Here is a 24363-nt window from a genome sequence, read left to right on the forward strand (position 1 = left end):
AGTCGTGGAGTGAACGTCGTGACGGGTAAACGTGAGGAAAATGCAGCTCTGGCTTTAAGGAAAATTCGGCGGCAAGAAGCGCCAAGTCTGCTTCCTCCGCGAAGGATCAATCATATAAAAAAAAACTTTCGACTAAACTTTAACGACAATTGAAGATCGTTACAATTATTCGGTGTTTGAATTCAAACTAACAGATAGTTCGTGTGACGGTTTACGGCTTTTTTTTTCGCGAAAGTGCGATGAAGATCTGATAAAAGATGTAGAACTTTGCGACGTGCTCGAGGCATTTTATGACCGGGTTCCTAAAATCTTCCCACCTCATCAGACACTCAATCATCCTCCAAGACTCGTGAGAAGCTTGGTGCAGGAAGAATCTGAAGAGGTCCACAAGAATTTCCAAGCATAGAAAAATCCAATAAAGTGAAACTTCAGGAAATATAATAATTGTGACGAAAGAGATTGTTATTGAGAGGCGAAGAGTTTTAGCAGGAGGCTGAGCTGTAAGTGAATGAAAGTCTTCCACTTGAAACTTGGGAGATGAAGTGCAAAATTTTCTGGAGTTTATTCTTCTTCACCATCAATTCTGTCATTTTGGCAAAAACTGGTGAGTGACAAATTAATCAATTTATTCTAAAAAAAAAAAAGAATACTCCATCAAATATCTGAAAGTCACAAAACAACCACAAAATCACTACAAATTCCTCAAGTCAAAAAGACAACAAAGAAGACATTTGTTGTGTTGCCAATCCAACCCAACCATTTATCACAATACAAGCTCTACAATACCTTCGTCTCATCCCCGATGGCACTTCCGCCGGATGAGATGGCAAAAAAGTGCGTGTAGCAGTATTGATTCCCGAGGAAAAAAAACCCCATTCAGTCCAAAACTCAAATCCTGACTCTAAATCACAAGAGTTAGGGGCTAAAGCTTTCCATTCATGTCCCCACAGGGCCCTATAATCATGCCACACCGGTACCGGCGGGAAAGATTGAAGGTAACCTAAGACGTACCACATAATGATGCAAATAAATTTCCATCTTCCCCATAACAGGAAACCCCCCGCATTTTCCTCTTGGAGAATACCAACAGAAAAATTTACCAAATTCTTCAAGATGTTTGCTGAAGTTCGATAAGAAAATGTCATTGAGATTCAATTCATAGGAATTTTCTTATGAAAAGACTTTATGAATTTCACTTAAACTTCTGCAAACTTGGATTTTGTGACAGAAAATTTGCAACACAATATTGCATAGATTTCATTTTTGAAAAGTTTCTCTCATTGAAAATCAAACTGATATACACTCTTTGAAAATTTGTATTTCAGATTTTTGATTTGGCATATGCCCTTATGGGAAAACTACACAGAAATTTTCTGCCTTTCCGTATCATTGTGGAAATATTTCAATAAAAAAGGGGTATCCTTTTGAAAAAAGAATGGTCTCATAGATTTTATACAGCCGAGTTCCTCAAACTCGAACTCCTCAAATTTGAACGACGCGACGGTTGAGTTCAAAATGTAAAATTTGAGGTTGTGTGAAGAAAGTTTTGCGTGGAGTCTAAATTAGAATGATTTTTCTCTGGTGTTTCTTCAATATTATTGTATTATATTAACTTCCGCAACAAATTCCATTTATTTCACAATAAATTACACTGATATATTCTCTAGAATTGTTTATCTTAATTTAGAGAAGGTGCATTTCACATGAATTCCGTTACATTTTTGAAAATATGATTCAAATTTGAGGAGTGAGAAATGTCATCTATACCCCCCAAATGTTCAAATTTGAGGAACTCTACCGTACTTTATAAATATAAAAAAAAACAATGCAATGCGCTTTGAAACAAACAGAAAATTAGAGCAAAATTCAGATTTTGAACGTTAATTTTTAGAAGATATTCTTTTTTTATTTTAATATTTTTGCTGAGATTCATCAAAAAGATGTTTAAAGTTATCTACAAATTGAGAACAATTTTCTTGAAAAATTGTCATTTTGACGTAATTTTGAAATTTCCCCTAATGGGCTCTACACCAGAGGTGTGCAAGAAACCGTTGAAACCGAATTAACGTCAAATGAAACATGTATGTCAATGGTCAAAACGCTACTATAACAAACATATTTTGACATTAATTCGGTTTCAACGGTTTCTTGCACACCTCTGCTCTATACACTAGAAAAATTTAAGTCCATATTTGACAATTTTTCCTACACAAGGGTAAAAAATTTGTTTCAATTTGGACATAAATTTCTCTAATATGTAGAAACCATAAATCAAAACGAAAATGTCTATTGATGAACGTTTTTTGATTAAGGCTGAAGCTTCAATTCTAAACTAAATCTAACTTACTAAATAGGTTTTATTCTAATTTGAAGGCATTACTAAACTTCTTATTTCATTGATCAAAAATAGGGCTCTAACTAAACGTCCCATGTGCCTGATCACCTGCTAATTGAAGTACACACCAATCCTATCAATAATTTATATTCACATAGTATAAGCAGAAGTTGAAATGTTAGGTATTTGAAGCTGTACTTAATTTAAATACAGTATAAGAAGTTTTATGATATTAAAATAGTAAAAATTCTACGGAAATCAATATTGACAAACTTATTTGAAACATTTTCCTCGCTAATAATGTCTACACACTACAAGCAATTTTCGTCAAAAATTGCCTTTTTAAATAAATTCTGACGTTTCTGCCTACAAGGATAGGGTAAATTTTCTTTAAAAAGGCAGTTTTTAAAGAAATTTCTACAAGTGTGTAGAGGCCATTAATAGCCTTGCATAATATGCATAATATGACATATCGATCGCTCAGAATAAAAAACGAACAACTCGCAGTAGGCAAATTTTACAGGACAGCGATTTCAAGCTCAGATTTTACATGGAGAGTATATGAATTTTGAGATTTAAAATCTTTATAACTTTGAAAATAATTATCTTTCAAGTATAATATTCAAAGAGAAGGTAGAGGGTATAAAGAAGTATCCAAGAAGCGAATAAAACGTTTTTTTTATAAAAAATCGAGTTGTTCGACTTGTATTCTGAGTGATCGATTATGTCCATCCTACTTTTCATACCCTTCTTCTTTTGAATATCATATAAATTAAATTTAGTTCAGTCCAATGTTGAGACCGAAGGAGTGGGACAGGCTTAAGCAAATCTTTCGAGAAAGGTATACAAATTTTGATTTCATGGAATTTTACCGATATAAAAGGTGTGACAGAGCCATAAGTTAAAATATTCCCTAAAAACTTACCCTATAAAAAATTAAAAAAGTTGAGTCATAAACATAGCTAAACCTAAAGTCAAATTTCGTAAAAGCCTTGCTATCTCAATGACCCTTAGAGCTTTATGGTGATATTCCAGTGAAAAATCAACATGTTTTTTTTTTAAATTTACTGTATAATTGGCTTTTCCTTGAGTTGGTTATTATCACGACTGACTGTTTGGGGATTTTAGAACAAAGCGATAACTGGGGAAAACAATCGAGATAGGAACCACCAACCCAAAAAAAAGTCGATAATATGCTTTTGAGAACAGTCAATAAAAACAAAACATATTCATTTTACATTGGAACAGCGTCGACTAATTATTATCGAAAACATAGAAAATATGTTTTGTGTAACATATTTAGTTGATAAATGTAATTTAACACTAAATATTTACTTATTTGTTGGTGATAACTGTGATAACAGACGATAAATTAAACAACATTTGTTACAGGGTAGAAGCCTGATATTAAAAGTTAACTATACGATACGTTCCAAATGGTAAAACATGATTCATATAAAGCTACTGTAAATATACTATAATTTTACTAATAGTTACTGAAACTCTCTGATGAATTAGTAAAATCAAATGTCCTAATATTCAAAGTACTTGATTTGAAAACAGAACATTAAACCGTGAACCCTTGAAACAATAAACTTCCTAAACTACTTTCCCCTTCAGTTATGTAAATTGCATATTTGTTTTCACAGTACTGTCGTGTTATTTGCAAATAATGTACAAATTTCACATAAATATCTCCATGTTTCTTAGAAATACATTTCCCTAATCTCGATGTTTAATAGTTTCCAAATAAATGCTGCATCAGTGATTAATTTGTGGATTTGTAGCACCATCTGTGTTCATGGTTTAATATTGCCTCAATTAATAGCCCCCTAAAGTGCACCATTGAAAATATTGATTATTTTGTGAGAGATGGTGCAAATTATGCACTATTGTGAATGTTGTATTGAAAATTCAACCCTTTGTCATGAGATGCTGAACATTGAGTGAATTCTGCAGCATGTGCAGTGATCCTCCTTCAGATAGGTCTCTGCCTTATATGACTGTTAAAACAAAAGGGAGAAGACTTCTGCAAATACTGCATCATTGCAATAAATACAGCGAAAAGTGTAATTTATACAGCAAAAGGGTGCTACAGGGTAAAAGATAGTATTGGAGTATGTGGTGTCCGTGGGTAAATTCCAGCATCCCCGGACATGCTCATGGAAACCACCCAGAAGCACCACCCCGACAATTGTCGATCTCGCCCCGTGTGCCAAACGACGCCCGCCGGTATTTAATTCGTTTATTTGATTTATTGTTTGTGTGGTTTTAACGAATTATCCCAGTGGATGGGGATGGAATTGGTTGCGCAGAGGACATAATATGAGCTAGTTGAACTGCAACAGATGCTACATACTTAGGTATAACGTTCTACGCTACATTATTGACATCATTGAGGTTAGAATTAAGATTAGAGGTTAACACTAAACCTATCAAGACCGGTTAAATTAACCCTTTGACGACGAGACAGTTTTCGCTAACCGAAAATCAGCAAAAAAAAATGAAACCAATATACAAAACTTGTAAAACGTCTTACATCTAAACTTTAAAAACCAGAGTCTGATTTGGAGTATTTTTTGTTTCTATGAACGATACGGACAAGAATAGCCCAAAAATTTGAATAATTTTTCTGACGATACCAATAACTGATAATTTTCACTCTAACAAAAAATTTTATGTTTGAGTATTGTAGTTTCCTTTTCCAAAACGGTTTTGCTTAAAAAAAACTGGAAGTATAAAAAATAATTAAAATTAATTTTCATTATGAGAATTTTAAAATTCGTCATTTTTGAGCTAAAATATTTATCATATAGCAAATAGGTGGAGACTTGCAAAAAATATCCTAGATTCCTTCAACCTCATACTTTACAATTACGTATAAACACAAGAAATAAATAACTTTAGGTAGTCAGGAAAAATTATTTTCTTTATGGGACACCGGTGTTCCAATCGTCCTTAAAGGGTTAACCGGTTTAAAAACTTTTTTAAAATTAACATTTATTTTGAACGGTACTAAAATCGCTGTCAAACTTTATAATTTTCTTAGAATATGCATATAATATATTTTTCAGTGTTTAATTCTAATTTTTCCTGTTTTCTATGAAAAATTTGTTGAGTGTCCTACCTACCGCGGTCTCTTTTTTTTTAATCGAGCGCGTTAGGAAAAACGAAGAAAAACAGTCGGTAGGTTTAGTGTTAATATCAATATTCATTTTGAGATCCATATAAATAAGAACCGTATTAATCTCAAGCGAATTTGATTATAAGACCAATCACTTTGTAAGTAATTTGAATGGAAAAATTGGTAAAAAAAAAGTCGAAATATTAGTTGAAGACCTAGTATGTATGATCGGCCTAACTGCTAAGATTAAAGTGTACTTATATAAACTTCAAGTTTAAAGAGCTTTCACGACAGGACGAACATAGGTTCGTCCGAAACTTTGACTAGAATCTTCCTCTCAAACGCAGGCAAGAGTTTATTATATTCAGATGACAATTAGAGAACTTTCATGATCAAAGTCATGTACAATAAAAATTTCGTATTTATAAAATGTATGCAAAGTATTTAAGAACGAGATGAAGAGATATGAACTTTGATTTCATAAGTTTTTTCTGATCTAAAAGGCTTACCGAAACATTTAATTAAATTTTCCTAATAAAATTGGCGAAATTTGAACAATTAACCTCTAAGGCTAAACCATGAAGACCGTTTTATCTGTTTACATTTTCGTCCCATTTATTTCAAGTCTGGGCCCTGAGTTAATGCTCTAAATTTTTTATATGAGATAATCTTTTTATTTGAAATATGAAGGAAATCCTATTATTATTAATCGTGTCGAGACACTTTATTTTGTATTACAATTTAATGATTACAATGTGCTCGTACTGGAAGAATCTGCTGATCGTAGACCACCCACACTGAGAAAAAAAAGAAGCTGCGATTAACTTTTTTTTGTTATAAGTTTAACACTTTTAGGGTGTAAAAATATATCAACATCTTTTAATGTTAATTTTACACATTTAAAGGGTAAAATCAACATGAAAGAAGGGTAACTTTAACCCATAATACACCTAAAAAGGGTAATATTTACACCGTTTTCGGATCAATACTGCAGGGTAAAATTAGCATTTCCGGAATGTTATTTTAACTTTTTCGGATTTCTCTCACTGCAGGTACGCCTTCCCCATAGTGAATGCTTCTTCCATGCTCCTGAAGGTTTTTGGACAGAGGCGGTGCATTTTATTACGTTTTGCCACAGTAAAAATGTCGTTTTTCTGACATTCGGTTGATTGCACCGGACGGGGCTCGAACTCACAACTTTGCGAGTCGAGTCAGAGATCTCGTCCGCCCAAGATCCAACTGTCTTGCCTATTGCGCCACTGAGATCCCCAATTAAATCTTAAAATATGCATAAATATCGCATCAGAAATACGAAATTCGGTCTAAATGTTTTTATATCATTTATTTTTTGTCAATAAAACACAAACGTATCGGCAATTGTTTCAAAAGAATGTTACTCTAATATTCTCTATCATCATAATTTTCAATTTCTTATCCCTATTAGGGTCATGCCGCGGGCCTATAATATCCAGTTTAGCAGCCCACGCCAGCAGATCCTTCGCAATTTTGTGTTCATTCATTACATGTACGTTCACGGTCAATCTCAAAGCGCATCAAGGCAAGATCCTGAATTTGATTAAGCCACCTTGTCCTAGGTCCTATGATTTTTCTGCGATCGAAACATATTATATCATGCATAAAAATAAGCAAATATTCAAATAAGTATGAAATATCTCAAAATATGCACTTTGAGGACCGTAAGAACGTAAATGTGTGCAAATATAAATTTTAGTAGAGTCTTTGAACCCCTTGAACTCTCTGAATGCTCAATAAGAATAAGTAAAAAAACATAGGGGAAAGTCGTCTGCCTTTAAATGCAGCAGCCTTCAAATTTTGCGATATTTTCGTTGTTCGCAAAAGCATAAATTATATTCTATTAACTATTAGGTAGCTATCCATCATCCTCACAAATAATCAAAAAATGGAGAGCCTAGCTCCTATTTCCTAGATGCTAGATCAAAAAAAATGAAAATGAGCTCTAAACTGTAATTTTGATGTTCCACAAATCATGTGATTTTTCATAGTAAAAATGATTTTACAAATAAATCTTCCATTGTGACACATAGAAGGTTAATCAGGCTTAATATTTCTGTTAATACATTTTGGTTCAAATGACACAATTTTTGTGGGTGGCAAAAATTTGCAAATATCACCCTGCAGCAGCCTTTAAATGCTAATGTCGTGTGCCTTTAAATCCTATCTTTCCATACATCAAAACATGTGAAATCGAACTCCTACTTTTCTCTGACGAACGTCATACAAATACTTATAACCTGCTATCTTGCTCCGGCCGGGATGTTTCAAGTTGACAATTTTCAACTTCAATGGCTTTTTCTTCCAAATTTTCATGTGCAAAACAGTGCTTCAGAAAAATGTGAAGAAAAGTTATTGTGTAATGTCTTTTGACTGTAGTGATGATTTTAGTGAGTGCGTTAGGCTTCAATCTAATCATTTATAGCCCATTTAGTTTTATTGATTCAATATTCTCAGTGAAAAAAAAAACATTTAAAGGCAGCTGCCTCGCGTTTGAAGGCAGACTATGCCAGCTGCCTTCATACAAATCGACATCACTTTTTAATTTCCTCAGAAGGAAATACTGAGGACTTGCGAGTGCTAAATGAGGTAATCATATACGCCGAATGAACAAGAGAATTTTTTGGTGTAGTAGAAAATAAAATCCATTTTGTGGATTCTTCAGAAAAAAATCTGAAATTTGGAACTCCATTTTTCGTTTGAAGGCAGACGACTTTCCCCTATATATTTTAAGCGGTTCTAAGTAGACGCTTTAAATTCAATAAGTGCAACATGCTGAGCTGTAGACACTTATGACTTAAGGCACGAGATGGCTTAAAGTAATTATGATCAAAATAATGATTAGACTAAACTCTCATCAGTTTCCTACTTAAGCCGTTTCTCGACTCAAGTTGATAGACGGATATTAGTCAGAAATTGATGTAAATGTAATCTGACCATATATTTGATTGTGATTATGTTAATCCATCTCTCGGCTTAAGTTGTAAGTGTGCCTAGGGCATAATATTTCTTGTACAATCCCTAAAAAAAATCACCTAAAATTTTTAAAACCGTTAAAATTAAAGTTAACTTTGAAAATCAAAAAATGTTCCTTATGCTCTTTCCGACTTGACTAATTAAAATAATTCCTAAAAATATTTTTTGCTTAATAGCATTTGAACTGTATTTAATTTTAGATGATTTCCAACTTAACCCATGGTTAAAGCTCAATTCAATTGGCTTATACAGTGCAGCCATGAAAATCTCTGAGAATCCCTTACGAGCTAACATTGACTTTCATTCCAGTTTTACCCACATACAGCAACTTCCCAAAGCTGATCGTCTGCACGTTTCCGATGATTCAGAAACTTTATCATCGTCTCGGGGTTAAGCCGCTTTACCAACTTCAAATGATTATCTCTTGTTGGCATTTTCGTCCATTAAACAATTCCTAACAATTCATTTGATATACTGGTAAATTGTTCAACTGCTAAATATAGACGTTAAGTGGTTGGAAAAGTGTCTCAAAGCATTGAGGAAGTGTCTCACGTTTTAGTGCTATTTCGAGATGATCAAATTGAATAAGTGGTTATGGCAAATTGAAATGATTCTTCCCACATGTACAAATATTTCATATTAGCACCCAAAATGGTCCAGAAGTTCAATATAATATTTCCTGAGCCCTTTTTGCGCACCAAGCATATCCTCCCTCTTGGTGTTTGGGTAGGATGGAGAGTGGTGAAATATGTTGGGATAAATTGAAGATGACGGCCGGAAAATATACTCGTAGGACTATCAAATTCAATATTCACCCCACGGATGCCACCTTTCGATTCTATAGCATGCTCCTAAGCAGAAAAAACAAGGTGGAAAATATGATAATTTAATTTCCAACTGCAACCTCGACCTCCTGCATAAGGGGAAAATCCTTAAAGAAATCTCACACAAAAGACCCAACCATGCGAGAGAAAAACGTTTTTTTTTGGCACACAAGGAAAAAATTACTAAATAAATTTATTCTCCCAGAAAATATGTAAATATATCTTGGAATTTATTTTCCATCACTGCAAATAGATACACTCGTACGTGAGAAAGTGGAACACTTGGGGTACAGTTTTCTCCCATCCATCGGTCAATCCAGTGTGGTGGAAAGTGAGTTGAGAGGAATCTAGAAAAAAGATTAATAATTAAATCAATGAATAGTACAAAAAAAATTAAAAATCTATTTTTATGGCCCTCAAACAATTTCTCAATTTAGAGAAATTCAATAGATTGGCAATCAAAACCAAAAAATTGAAAAAATGTAGATACAAGAAACACAGACAGAAACAAAGCATTAGAGCGCTTGTATTTGAACTAACTTTTCTATTGGTTCATCATCTGGCTTGTCAGGATTACCACAGGACGTAATACAGATTTTTAAATTTATTTCCTTGTTAAAAAAAATGAATGTGATAACGGTTAATGTGCTTCAAGCATACCTCTGATCATAAAGTTTGACTATCAATTTTTTATATCTCATGTAATGAAATTTTGTTAGATGAAAAAAAAACACATGTTACAATGGCAAAGCGTGTCATACTTTACGAAATGCTCGAACTCGGGATTTAGATGACATACCTACCTCACAAGTTTACCCAAAATAGTTTTGATGTAAAACAATCGATTTTTTAACAAAAATTACGTATCGGTCCATAACCGATTTATAAATGATCGAAACCACTTCATACTGGTATAAAGAATTCCAAGACATTTCTAACGTGCCATCATATGAGCCTCTTGGTTGAGAAATATGCCCTCTAGATCTTTTTTAACCTTAACTTTGAAAAACTGTTATTGGGAATGATTCAACGATATTTTTGTATAAGGACGAAAAGCCCGCCTAGGTAACCTCTAAAACATCCAAAAATTAAAAGAAATCACACGAAACATTTTGAGCAATCCTGAAAAACATGGTTTTGGAGAGGTAATGGATGAGTTGGGGAGGAGACGAGGGGCTTATTAACCTTATTAACGATCCTTGAGTCGACTTATGTGAGGATACGTCACAGGTCCTCTCAGGTCCTAAGTCTTTTTCTCTAACCGTTAGGACTCTAGCCGTGATAGAAGCCGGATGGGACAGATAGACAGTGTAACGTCAAAAGAATCGAAACTTCAGATTTCTAACCTCTAAAACATATTCAAAAATTAAAAAAAAACACACGACGGGTTTTGGAGAAATCCCAAAAAACTTGGTTTTGGCGAAGAAGAAGAGCGTGGAAATGAGAGACATGTTAATGGTTCCAGGATCGACTTATGGAAGGTTCTATGAATGTTCTAAGTGTCTATATGTGACCGTTTGGCATCTAGAGCTGTCGACGATTGGACCAAAAACTCAAAACTTCGGATATCCAAAATTTTATTAAAATATGACCCCTTGAGGGCTAAAGAGTCGACTTATGTGTAGTGTATATATAACTCAAGATCGAGGCATTGTGTATAATACGCTCCCTGAGAATTTCGAACAGTAAAAGTCTGTTATATTTTATAACATTCTCTAAATAGCAATGCCTCAATTTTGTTTTAAATTAAGTGAAAATTAGAGATTCTTTTGTAACGCAGACTGAGAACTAAATACATTATGCCACGGTCGCCACATCTTTAATCATCTTCACTGAGAGAAAGCCGAAAAAGTCAAAATAACATTCCGGAAATATTAATTTTACCCTGCAGTATTGATCCGAAATCGGTGTAAATATAACCCTTTTTAGGTGTTTTATGGGTTAAAGTTACTCTTTTTTCATGTTGATTTTACCCTTAAAAAGTGTAAAATTAACATTAAAAATATTGATATATTTTGACACCCGAAAAGTGTTAAAGTTATGACGAAAAATGTTAATCGTAGCCAATTTTTTTCTCAGTGTTCTTTTTAGAGTGCTTTGACAGTTTCGTGTGATCGTTCACTGAGCGAAATCCGAAAAAGTTAAAATAACTTTCCAAAAATCTTTATATTACCCTGCAGTATTGATCCCAAATCTGTGTAAATATTAAGATTTTTAGGTGTATTAGGGGTTAAAGTTACCCTTTTTCAAGTTAATTTTACCCTTTAGAAGGTGTAAAATTAACATTAAAAAATGTTGATATTATTTTTACACCTAAAAGGTGTTAAAGTTATGAGCAAAAAAGTTAATCGCACGCCCGTTTTTTTCTCAGTGTTATAATGGTAAACAGCTCTTGATACAGCGAATAAATTTTGACATTTTCGTTGCTGACGATAAACGACAAATCAAATGCCATTCGTAAAGAAAGTCAATCGAATAGGGGTAAGGAAATCTGGCATTAAAAGTTTACCTTGTGTGCCGATCAGCACGATCCTGAAGTCTGATTGCACCATCAACGCGATCAACGCGAGCTTGGAAACTGATCGGCGCGTTCAGTCAATCTGCTACTCACGGTGTACTCACTGTCTATAGGCACTTTGCTACTCCCTGTGATCAAAGAAAATCTAGGGGAAGTGGGGCACCTTTGAATGTAAGGCAGCTTTGAAATTGGGATATTTTACCTATGTTTAAATGGAACTGAGCCATCATAATGTAATTTGGCTTCTCAATCCATTTGTGCAGCTGAAATACTACAAGATAATTATATTTATAGTGTAATTAGCTTATACAATTAGTGATTCAGGAGTTTTCTGCCATTTTGCCCGATGAGATCGGTAGTGAAGTCGGTCAGAAGATGCAAAACAGGAGACAGAATAAATTGAATTGAATTGAAATTGAAGATAAGGCTCAACTTTATTTAAAAGTAGGTGAAAAATCCCAATTTCAAAGTTGCCCTGCATTCAAAGGTGCCCCACTTTCCCCTACCCCTCATTCAAATTCAAGTTCATGATGGTTACTCAACGGTTTATATAATAGAATTAGTTCTTCATCTTATCTACCAAACTACTAAATAATTCTTTTTAACTCTGTTCTAAAGCTCTGGAGCGGCTGCTTCAAGTTGAAGAGAGATTACTGTGGGTTATGCTGAAGTATGATGAATGTCTTGTTACCCATGGTAACAGGCACATCCTCTGATAGATTCCGTCTGTGCGAATAAATGCTCGACATTCGGAAATCAGAAGTATTTGGGCTCAGACATGTGTCAAAATGGATTTGAAAAGGACGCTCAGTGTCTTTTCCTTCGGGTGGAAAATGGCAAAAAGATGTGTGGACAGAATTTTCTAAGGAGGGAAAATTGGGAAGAAAATCCTTCAGACTAGCTCATTCTTTACCGAATTATATTCGAAAATGATCTAAAAAAATTTTCCATTCACCATTCAATTGGAAATTTTTTACTGGATTCTTTTTTTGGGCGAATTGAATACAAAATAGAAAAGAAATGAATCATAAAAACAAATAACAATAGAAGGACAAGAATAAACATTTGAAGATAGAAAATTGCAAAACATCTCAACTTTTGAGTGGTTTTGTCCAACACCCATTTCATTTTTTTTATTTACACGTAGGATATTGGAAAATAAATGAAAATTTCATGTGGCTCAAACGACAAATTGGTTAATGCAGAGGCAATTCAAGTTCTTCATGCTGAAATAGGGGAAGTAAAAAAAGAAAGAACCATTTTCCAGCTTGTCACAGAGTGCGGGATAGAATATAAAATTTCAACAAGTAACATAAAAGGAGGGAAAAATGTATATGAAAATATTTTTTATGGCTTCTCTGCCAAAGAATTTCTGCATGTCAGAGTGCAAAAAAAAAGGTGGAATAAGAATAAAGTACCCTTGTCGCATTGTTTAGTTCACACAAAAGATGAGAAATGTTTTTCCAGGACAAAGCCAAGCGAATATTGATGTTGGAAGATGTTGGGATGAATTTTATACCTCAAACAAAATATAATTGAGAATCTCATCTTATTTGCTCGGTACCTTTTTTCCCTCCAAAACTCCCTCATCTATTATGCAAATTCATTTATTTTTACCAACACTCTCTCCAGGGACACACAATTAGATCATCCGGTGAAAATGGTCCCACTGAGCCACTAATTAATGCACTGTCTTGCAAAAAGTGTAGCTCCTTTTTGCAACTCTCAAGGGAATTTATTAGTGGATGTGTACTGATGATGGTAATTCTGTGTCATTCTGCTGACACTTTTCAGTAAATTTGTAGAAATTTTATTGTTCACAGGACTGTAATTTATGTCGTTGTTGTGTAATTCATTACACTGCAGAATATCGGTTGAGCTCTAACAATAGATCTTTTGTCTATAGAATGCAATTCTGTATTAGTCAATACGCGCAGGAGTTAGGGGTATCGCACGAAACTTTTGTAATACTTGCATAAATACCACTTCGAGCTATACTTCTATTCATTGATACTGAATATGCTTTAAACAACGTTTAAACTTTTTTTGACTAATATAATGCTAATGACCAATCACTGCACTGAGAGAAATCCAAAAAAGTTAAAATAACATTCCAGAAATGTTAATTTTACCCTGCAGTATTGATCCGAAATCGGTGTAAATGTTATGCTTTTTAGGTGTATTGGGGGTTAAATTTACCCTTTTTCATGTTAATTTTACCCTTAAAAAGGTGTAAAATTAACATTAAAAAGTGTTGATATATTTTTACACCTAAAAAGTGTTAAAGTTATGAGGAAAAATAGTTAATCGCACCGTCCTTTTTTTCTCATGAGAAAAAAAGGAGGGTGCGATTAACTATTTTTCCTCATAACTTTAACACTTTTTAGGTGTCAAAATATATCAATTATTTTTAATGTTAAATTTACAGCTCTTTAAGGGTAAAAATAACATGAAAAAGGGTAAATTTAACCCCCAATACACCTAAAAAGCATAACATTTACACCGATTTCGGATCAATACTGCAGGTTAAAATTAACATTTCCGGAATGTTATTTTAACTTTTTCGGATTTCTCTCAGAGATAGAACATTTATAAAATATGTTGAAATTGAAATTGGTTCAGAAGAATCTGAATTATAATTGTAATACTGCAAAATACTGCAATACTGCAATACAAAATACTGCAAAAACCAGGTTTGGTAATAGTTTGGATATGCAAAAATTCTCAAGATTTTGACCTTTAAACTTTTAATAATTTCAATCGAGACTAAGTTCTGAAATAATTTTGGACTACTTAAACATTTAACCTTCGAAGATTCGATCTAGAGATTTTTTTTAGTCATAGATATGTAATGGAAGAAATATCCACCTAGGCTATCTCCAAAATATATCCGAAAATAAAAAAAATCGTTAGGAGTCCTTTACGAAATAAATCGAAATTAATTATTATTTTAAAAGAAAAAAGAGATATAGGGGGAATATGGGGAAAAACGTCTCAAGATCGAAATAATATTTACTTATGAGCGAGGATCACGGCAGACCGGAAATCGATATCTCTTACCGTTTAACCTCTAGCACAGTAACGAACTTTTGTACAAATAAAAATAAAATATTAAAGAAAGATATGGCAATTACAAGTAGGGTAAGGGCTCATAATTTTGGACAGTCTGTTTATAAGCATCGATGTTCCAAGTTTGAAGTGCGATATTTTTAATAATAATTGGCTTTTTTATTACTCTCTTTTCAGAAGGGTTATTTAGGAACTTGGCAAGCTATTTATTGTTTTTGTTTTTACTAAAATTAGTCTTAATACGTTTAAAAATGAATTGATATGCAGAGGTGTATTTGACTCTTATTTTTGGACGACTTGGTTATTAATTTGGACAACTTGGCTGTAAATTTGGACAGCTAATCCGACTCAACAGGGTGCCAATTGTTCTTCATTTCATGAACCAATCTTACCAAGTCCTCTTCCTGTTCATGTAAGGGAAACGTGGAATGCCACAAGAAGCCCGGAAACTTTCCATATCATTCATTAAAGTGAGTTGACTTCTGTACTCCAAGTACGTGAGGATTAGCGCATTCCTTGACCTTTCCGGGAGCCTTTCAAGGTTTTTCTCGTTACATCTCTTTCGTAGAGATGATTCTCCTTTGTTTCTTCAGGCATTTGTCTAACCTAGTCATCACAAAAGCTAAAACTTCACTAAATTTCGTGAGAAAAACACCTGTCCAAAATAAGAAGTATCACCTCACTTGTCTTTAAAAATTTCCCATTTTTCACACGAAAAATCTAATTCACAAGGCAAATCTCACTTCAGGTCAAATGTACAAATCACCATTAACGTGAATCAACATAATATTCATCGAATATTCAATAATATCACTCAAAAAAAGCAATGAAACTTTGTTAGTACTTCACTACAGCTAAATAAGACTGAAGTAAACACGAAGTTCTGTCATATTTTTCGTAAGCAATTGTTCACACTGAATTTTCAACAAAGCAATTTCAACTCAAATTATATTCAAAATTTAACGTATTCAGTGTTAAAATCTTCCAAAAAGAACAAATATTTAGATAGAATTCATTATTCATCAAATATTTGAATAAAAATCTATAATTTTAATCAATTTATTTTTAGTGTCCAATGTTATCCTCAAAGTGTCCAAAATAAGAAACTGGTCAAAATTATGAGCTCTTCCCCTATATACTTTATCAATTCATTACCCATTGGTACCGATGCATTTGAATTGGAAATTTCAAGATCTTTTCAAAAAATAAATAAATAAATAAAATTAAAAAAATAAATAAATAAATCTGTTTAAATTAGGTCCTCTAGAATGTTTAACTTTTTGGCCTTCGAAAATATTATGTCGAAAATTATCTCGATCAGAATGTAAGAACGAAATGTTTACCTACACTGGTAAAAAAAAGGATCAAATTGATCCAAATTTCATCTTTTTGCAAAGGATTGATCAAATTTCAAACTCTAAATGCACAATTATCATAAAAGAAACATGTTGATTTTATCCATTCTTCGGAAAAGGATCAAGAAAGAAGAAAGTAAAGCAACATTTAAATAAATAGTAAGCAAGAAATTGCTCATGTGAATCGTAAAATTTTCAGAGATACAAAATTAGCTTTTTGCTTATTATATTTTTTAAAGGGTATCTTTGAACATTCTTAATCAATTTAAAACTATATCTGAGCATCGTTGATACATCTGATTAAAAACCGTTCATTTTGTTTATGAAAATACACAATCCTTTATGTTTATACATTTTTTTATATAGATATATTTATATAATTTTTATATTTAAGAAATTGTGTCTCATAAATTGTTCTTAAATAAATCCTTAGTAAGTATCTTCCTTGTTGTAAATTGCGGAAAAATTTTCTGCAACGTCGTATAGTTACTGTTTATTTCATCCGGCCTACATCATCATGTGGACTTTGTATTTTCCCTCCATTTACCCTTATTCCACCGCCTCCAATCCTAGTACAATCACAGCTTGAGAAAGATTGAAGGGGCTTTTGTGGGGAATATAGGGTCCGTTATTGGAGAGCATTTCAGCTGAAATCACGGAGGGCAATAAAAAGAATTAACCCTAATAGTGGTGGCTTGTGTCTACAGAGAATTGTATACTTCTGCACACTTCCAGCAGGGTTCCTCTGGGGCCATCGCTGTACAACAAATTTTATTTGCCTCCATCGCTCATTTAATGCTCATTCGCTCCCAGACCCCGGCAGGTTGGGACGGAAAATTCGTTGTACCGGTCGATAAGGAATCCCTCCCTATTTCAATCAATTTTCTCCAAGATGTAAACGATGGTGAACTTTGGTGTGTAATCCATCGAGCTTTTTCCTTAAGCTTATACCCTCAATTTGGGCTTTCTTATGGCGCTTTTTGGGGTATGGAATTTTCCCTCACTTAGATGATTATCACAATTTGTGCTTGACGGAGTCTTTCGTCAATGAAGATGTGAAAAAAACCGTATAATTTAGCTTGATTGATTAAAAGATTCATTTGATTTATGTCTTTCACACACAAATTGCGACATTTTCTCAATATATAGTTTCGGAGATATTGAGATGGATGAAAAGCAAAAATCTACCCTTTTCTCCATTTCCCTCTTTAGAATACAAGAAAAACAAATTGGACACGAAGGGATGAAAGCAATGGTAAAATTTTCACTTTCAAGCAGAAAAAAAATACTGGAAAAGAGCCCGGTCGAAAACCAAGAAAAAAATTATAATGTTTGCACGTTTTTCATGAGGGCAAATAAGATCCAATTTTGGAGCAAAAAGGATGGTAGAGCACAAATGACTCCCAATTATAATTGGAATCCCTCATAAATGGATCCTTTTACGTGTTGTTCAGCAATTATCTCTAAGCATCTTCACCACAAATGAGGCAATGTTGATGCTAGGTGAATGTCTGATAACAAATATAGCCTGTTTTGTTATCATCCTACGAACCATTAGGATGTCAATCGCTCTGTAAGAAATTATTCTAAAGCCCCACCCACTTCTAAGAAGATTATTTGGGATCAAATTCATTTATAGGACTATAACATTCAAATTTCCTTTCTAATTCTGTCTGATTTAGTACATGTACTAAAATTACTTAAAAAATAAAAGTAAAACTGTTCAATTATGTGCTAAAAAATGATCTTAGAGTAGAAAAAATTCTTGGAGAGTTTGTTTTCAATTACAATAGCAATATTAAGTCTAAAATGTAACATTTATATTAGTATTAAATTATAAGTACAGAAAATATTGACTAGATTTTTTAGTACAAGCCAAGATAGTTGCAAACACAAAAAAGATTAGTATAAATGAATAAGAAATTCTAAATTGCATGTTTTTTTTAAGTTAGTAAAAAAAAGTAAATTTGGCGAAGGGATAACTCATCCCCATTTTACTGACAAGGATTTCTGGTTTCTCGTGTTTCGCAATGCAAAAACAGATGGCAAAGCGTTCCAGCTTTTCGGAATGCTCGAACTCCCGAAATATAGTTAACCGTGAATTATCTTCTTGAATTTTATACCGGTTTATTACCGGTTAAATTCATTCACAAATAGGAAAACAATTTTGAATTAGAAAATTGGCTTGAAAGTATTAATTTTAGAATGTCCTTGTCATTACGAAAAGAAATCGTCAAAAATAAATAATCGATAAAAATAAATCAATTGCGATTACTTGATTAGTTCATTATCGATTAGAACTGATATAGCCGGATAAGAAATGTCAAAACCATTCCATAAAATCCGAATATAACCAAATCGGTAAAAAATGAACCCTCCATAGTAAGTGACCTTTCGCCATCGAAAATTCAAAATGGCGATTTTTCCGGTTATATGTAAATATGTTCGGACAAAATGTTCATCTGGACTACGTCTAAAACATATCCGAAAACAAAAGAGATCTTATATAGTGAGCCCAAACAGAAGTAGATTTTGATTCTCCAATAGTGTCTTGGATAAAAGGTAAATAGAACTCTATTTGCACAAAAAGTCGTTGAAGTTCGAAGAATTCAAATTCAATTTCGAATTTTTATACTAAAATATATTAAATATCACACTAAAAAGCTGGCAAAAGAGTTACTCAGTGATTATGGAGTGATTAATTACTGGGGTAAGAACAGTAAACGTCGTTGTTCTGATTTTTTCTACAGATCAATATGAAGACCAACACATTTTGACACTTGAGCACTTCGAAATTCGAACAGGATATAACTTCCGCCACCTTGCAAAAGTATTAAGAAGTAAGAAAGTCTCTTTTTGGATCTTCAAATAGATTTTCGAATTTTTCAAGATCTACTTCTGTACGGAAAGAGTATGTGTTTTCGAAATAAACCAAAAAAACATGGTTTTGAAGGGGTTGGAGGGCAGTAAAGGGAAAAGGAAAAAACATTCTTTTGTTGAGGACGCATAGAAAACCGGAAGTTGATATCTCATACCGTTTAAGCTTCAGCCCGTCAAATAATATCTGCAGATATCTTTAAGATTTCTGTAGAGAAAATCTACACCTCTACAGAATATCTGCAGATAATTCTGTAGATAATCTTACGAATTTTATTTGGGCTTGGGACAAAATTCGTCAGAATATTTCGGCAGATTTTCTGACGAATCTCTGACGAATTTCTGTAGATATTCTGTCGATTGTCTGAAGATTTTTTCTACATTCCAGACTTTCCAGAAGAGATGGAAAAATTTTTCACTGAAGTTTGCAAAATTCAATAGAGTTATTTTTTGTGATATCACGGTGTTTATATAAAATAAAGAATTCTGCGACGCCGTGTTACAAGTAGAGAAAAGTGAAGTGAAAACTTTAAGCAGAGTATCGACCTAAATTTCGTGTTTTTGTATCATTCCATGGGCGATTTTTAAAAAATTAGTATTTTTGCTCGCATCTTTTTACTTATTTAAAATGTTTAATCGGTAATGCTTGTTAAGCAGAGCATACCATTTTCTTTATAACTCCTACAGTTTCTACATAAATCAACAATATTTTTGTGAAGTAATGGACACTATGCCGATTTTCTAGCAGAAATTCAGCAGAAATCTACAGATTTTCTCTGAATACACTGGAATATACCGTTAAAATTCAAAAAACCTTAGAGTAAAATCGGCAGGTAGAATAATGATTTGACGGGAGATCAGTGACAAATTCGAAAAAAAAACAGATTGTATTTATATATTACAGTCTCTTTGAGTTCGAGCAGTAAAAGAAAAGATTTTTCGGGTTTCGCAATGCAAAAATTGGGTTAGGTGTGATTCTTTCATAATCACACCTATTTATATAGCCTCGCAAAGCGCCATTCTTGAGTTTCTCTGATTTCTCGAAGAGTTTCTTGGATAATTGGCAAGGGTTCTTCAATATGAGTTACTACTTGGTCAACGTACAAGTTCGAACCTTTGAATTATGAAGAAAGCCTCACATCAGTGATTCAAAATTTTGAAAACTTCTTCAGTCTTTTGGTTTGAATTAATTAATTCTTAAACTAAAGTTTAAAAACTAAAGATTGGGTTAAGAGACACCATTCATTTAACGCTCTTTTCATTTAACAATAAAGCCAACCAAGTTCTAGAAATACAGTAGGAAAGAAAGGACGGTTTTTGGCTTTAGAATCTATTACAATCCATTGGACAAAATAAATTTAAAATTTGTGCTATGGTGCTACATGAACTTATTTTAGTAGATGCTAAAAGTGGCTGAAAGCTTTTAAAACTGGATAAACACAATGTAATAATAGCCCTATTATCCTTTTGGGGGGATATTTCACGTCTCATTAGATTCTCAATGGATTTCAAATTATTCAGGCAGAGTGGAAAGCTTAGAGGACGACAAAATTTCATCAGATTAGTTGAGAATGAGAAAACCCCATGGGAAATTGTGGTAGTACGAGTATATTCCCCTTGATTTCTACTTAAAGAATAACATCGGAAGATTAGTAAAAGATTCTCTGTCACGTAGAAATTTATTTAGTCATTTACATTGCCCATAAATTCCAACTTGTTGTTGAACAAAGTTCGCAAAGTGCCTTCGCGTTGAAACCTTTCGACAGAATGGGTAGCTGAAGGAAAAGTCTGCTCAAATTGGTGGGAATTTCAAAAGAATTTTCCACCCCATAGCAAATTGAATGCAAATTTATTCGAATCTTTCGAATGCCACGAGAACACAATATTCTTGTGGTGAAAAGCTCTGTCGTTTTGGTGCTCTTTTTCCCCAGTACAGAGTGTCTTCTCAAATGGAAAATATTTTATGGTGCGAGTGTAGTGTGGAAAAAGTGGTGAAACACACTGTCAAAAAGGGTGAGAAAATTATTTCCCCAATTGCTAACAATTTTCAGCTAAACACTCACCACATTATTCACATCATTTGGATTTCTGTACCAAAAGTTAATTGAGCAAGTGAAAAGCGGAAAATTTACTGATTCCCATTACCATGACTGAGGCAAAATTGTTGCTCATGCTTCAAACTTCACTTCAGTCTCCTACCCTTATTCATCTTTTTGGCCCAAGTCCCATGAAAAAAAATTGCGAAAACTTTCTTGAACAACTCCCTCCCCCCCTGAAAAATGTTGATGAATCAATTCATTGACTTTAACAAATTGCAATCAATTTTCTTTCCTTGTACTTTCCATCCCATCTATTTCGCCGAAATGTTGTATTTTTTGGAGTAATTTCTTGAGAGCTTTTTCTCGAAAGCTCACATGGTATCAGGGGTTTCCCTTGGATGATGATACTTGCAATATTCTTTTACGTGATCTCATACTCATGTCCCTGACGAGGAAGAACGATTAACCTGCCATGAAAGTAATTCCAAAGGAGCATAAAACGACTTTCTCTAATGGAATTTTTCTGCCTAGATACCTCGCCTGTTTTCATCAATTTCACCATTATTATCGGCATTTTTCTTCAGCTTCTCATGCAGATATTTCACAAAACTCCTACCAGGATTTTAGACGAATTTGAAGGAAGAGAGAATAATCTCTTCAGAACTTTCAGAGGTATATTTTCAGGCAAAGACGTTTACATCCTTAAAGATCACATTCTCTTATATATATATATATACAAATATATAATTTTTGCATGGATAAGGTATGCAAAGAAGCAAGGTTGAGTAACTTTTACTAGGATATCTTGAATTTCTTAGAGGTTCATTGAGTGGAAAGTCCTTAGATAAATTTGCTGTATCAAAAATTATAAATTAAGGTATGTTTATATTATATGTCACACACAGTATCATAAAATTGATTAAAAGACTTACTACATTCAGGTTCATACGCTACAATATGATAAAACTGAGAGGAATCCGAAAATGTAATCCGAAAAACTATCCGAAAATGTGACTCATATCGATCATTGAGAGGTTCATAGAGTTGTTTGTAATAACTATTAAATACTCACCGGTCTATAATAGGACATGACATTGCAGGATGAGGATTCAAATGTGAGAAATGTCATACGTAAAAAAGTTGATGAGAATGCTCAGAAAGACTTTCAGCAATGTAATTTACTCTGGTTATAACAAGTCTTATCAATGAAAATAAATGTCACGGTTTTTGAAATGAATAAAAACAAATTGTATTTTCATGCCCTAAAACTGTTTAATTTGATAGACGTTTTCTCTTAAATATTTTCTTATGTGACTTTACCAATTTCGAAACTCGTAAGTGACCATAAAGTTATGTTTTCCTCGAAATAGATAGAAAAATTATTTTTATTGTCCTCAATTTTTGAATTAATCGGCCTTTTTAAGGAGTAAGTTGAATTTCGTAGGCCTATTCAAGACTTGATGTGATAGAATTTATAGAATTTTTTCTGTACTTCTTACAATAATGCAATAAATTGTTATTGAGAAGTTACACAGCATTATTAAATGGGGATTAACCTATTTAGCTACGAGTATATATTCTCAGCCATTATCTAAGATATTTCGTAATAATTTCTTTTTTTTTTTGGAATTATGAAACATAAATTCGAAATTTATTTAGGGGAAGTGCTCATAATTTTGGACAGTCTGCTTATAAGCATCGACGTTCCAAGTTTGAAGTGCGATATTTTCAATACTAATTGACATTTCTTGTTACTCTCTTTTCAGAAGGGTTGTTTAGAAACTTAGCAAGCTATTTATCGTTTTATTTTTATTAAAATTAGTTTTAATACGTTTAAAAATGAATTGATAAGTAGAGGTGACCTTGGCTCTTATTTTGGACAACTTGTTTATTAATTTGTCCAACTTGACTGTAAATTTGGACAGCTAATCCGCCTCAATAGGATGCCCATTGTTCTTCATTTGATGAACCAATCTTACCAAGTCCTCTTCCTGTTCATGTAAGGGAACCGTAGAATGTCACAAGAAGCCCGAAAATTTTCCAGATCATTCACTAAAGTGAGTTGACTTCAGTAATCCAAGTACGTGCGGATTCGCTCATTCCTTGACCTTTCCGGGAGCCTTTCAAGGCATTTCTCGCTACATCTCTTTCGTAGAGATGATGCTCCTTTGTTTTTCCAGGCATTTGTCCAACCTAGTCATCACAAAAGCTAAAACTTCATTAAATATCGTGAGAAAAACACCTGTCCAAAATAAGAATCATCACCTCACTGGTGAATGTCTTAAAAAATTTCCCATTTTTCACACGAAAAATATAATTCACAAGGCAAATCTCACTGCAGGTCAAATGTACAAATCACCATTAACGTGAATCAACACAATATTCAATAATATCACTCAAAAACAGCGAACAAACTTCGTTAGTACTTCACCAAAACTAAATAAGACTGAAGTAAACACGAAGTTCTGTCATATTTCTCGTAAGCAATTGCTCACACTGAATTTTCAACAAAGCAATTTTAACTCAAATCATATTCAAATTTTAACGTATTTAGTGTTAAAATCTTCCAAAAAGAACAAATATTTAGATAGAATTCACTATTCATCAAATATTGGAATAAAAATCCATCATTTTAATCAATTTATTTTTAGTGTCCAATGTTATCTTCAAAGTGTCCAAAATAAGAAACTGGACAAAATTATGAGCATTTCCCCCATATTGTCAAGCTTTTCGTTTGAGTGAGCTAGATTTTTTTCGACTTTTTCAAAAAAAAAAAACAACAAATTTCTGAAATGATTCGGATCAACTTTAGATAAAGAGCCTTGTAATTCTAGACAAATCCTAATGGGTTCTAAATTGTTTCAAATCAAGAATTGCTTCTAAAAGAACAATTTAACACTTTAGGAATAATAATAAGATTCTATTGAACGTTAGGACTGGTGTGATTAATGTAGTTTGAAGATCTTAAAAATTTAGCACAATGTCTTGTTATTTGAAAATGAAATGAAATTGTAGTCATTTTTCCCGCCAACACAGTAAAGTCGGGTCGTTCTATATAAGCTCACTGTGGCAATGTCCATTATGCTCAACGCACAATAACTTTTGTTTGTAAACATGTTTTCAAAATTTCCTATGAGAGTGAGCGAGATGACTAGATCTAGGTTTCATTCACTCACATTGTGTGTGCGTGGAGCTCGCTTTGAGGACTACACT

At 33.2% G+C, this 24363-nt stretch overlaps 1 protein-coding gene across 1 annotated transcript in view; it reads left to right on the forward strand.

Annotated features, from left to right (window-relative positions):
• The window catches only part of LOC129802588 (cell adhesion molecule Dscam2), a 184192-nt gene continuing 159829 nt past the window's right edge, over nucleotides 1-24363 (forward strand). The window contains exon 1 of the mRNA XM_055848527.1: nucleotides 1-604. Within this exon, the coding sequence (XP_055704502.1) occupies nucleotides 538-604 (67 nt within the window). The 5' untranslated portion in view covers nucleotides 1-537. The remainder of the gene's footprint in view (nucleotides 605-24363) is intronic.

This window comes from Phlebotomus papatasi, chromosome 2 (genome assembly GCF_024763615.1).
Source record: "Phlebotomus papatasi isolate M1 chromosome 2, Ppap_2.1, whole genome shotgun sequence".
Lineage (NCBI taxonomy): Eukaryota > Metazoa > Arthropoda > Insecta > Diptera > Psychodidae > Phlebotomus > Phlebotomus papatasi.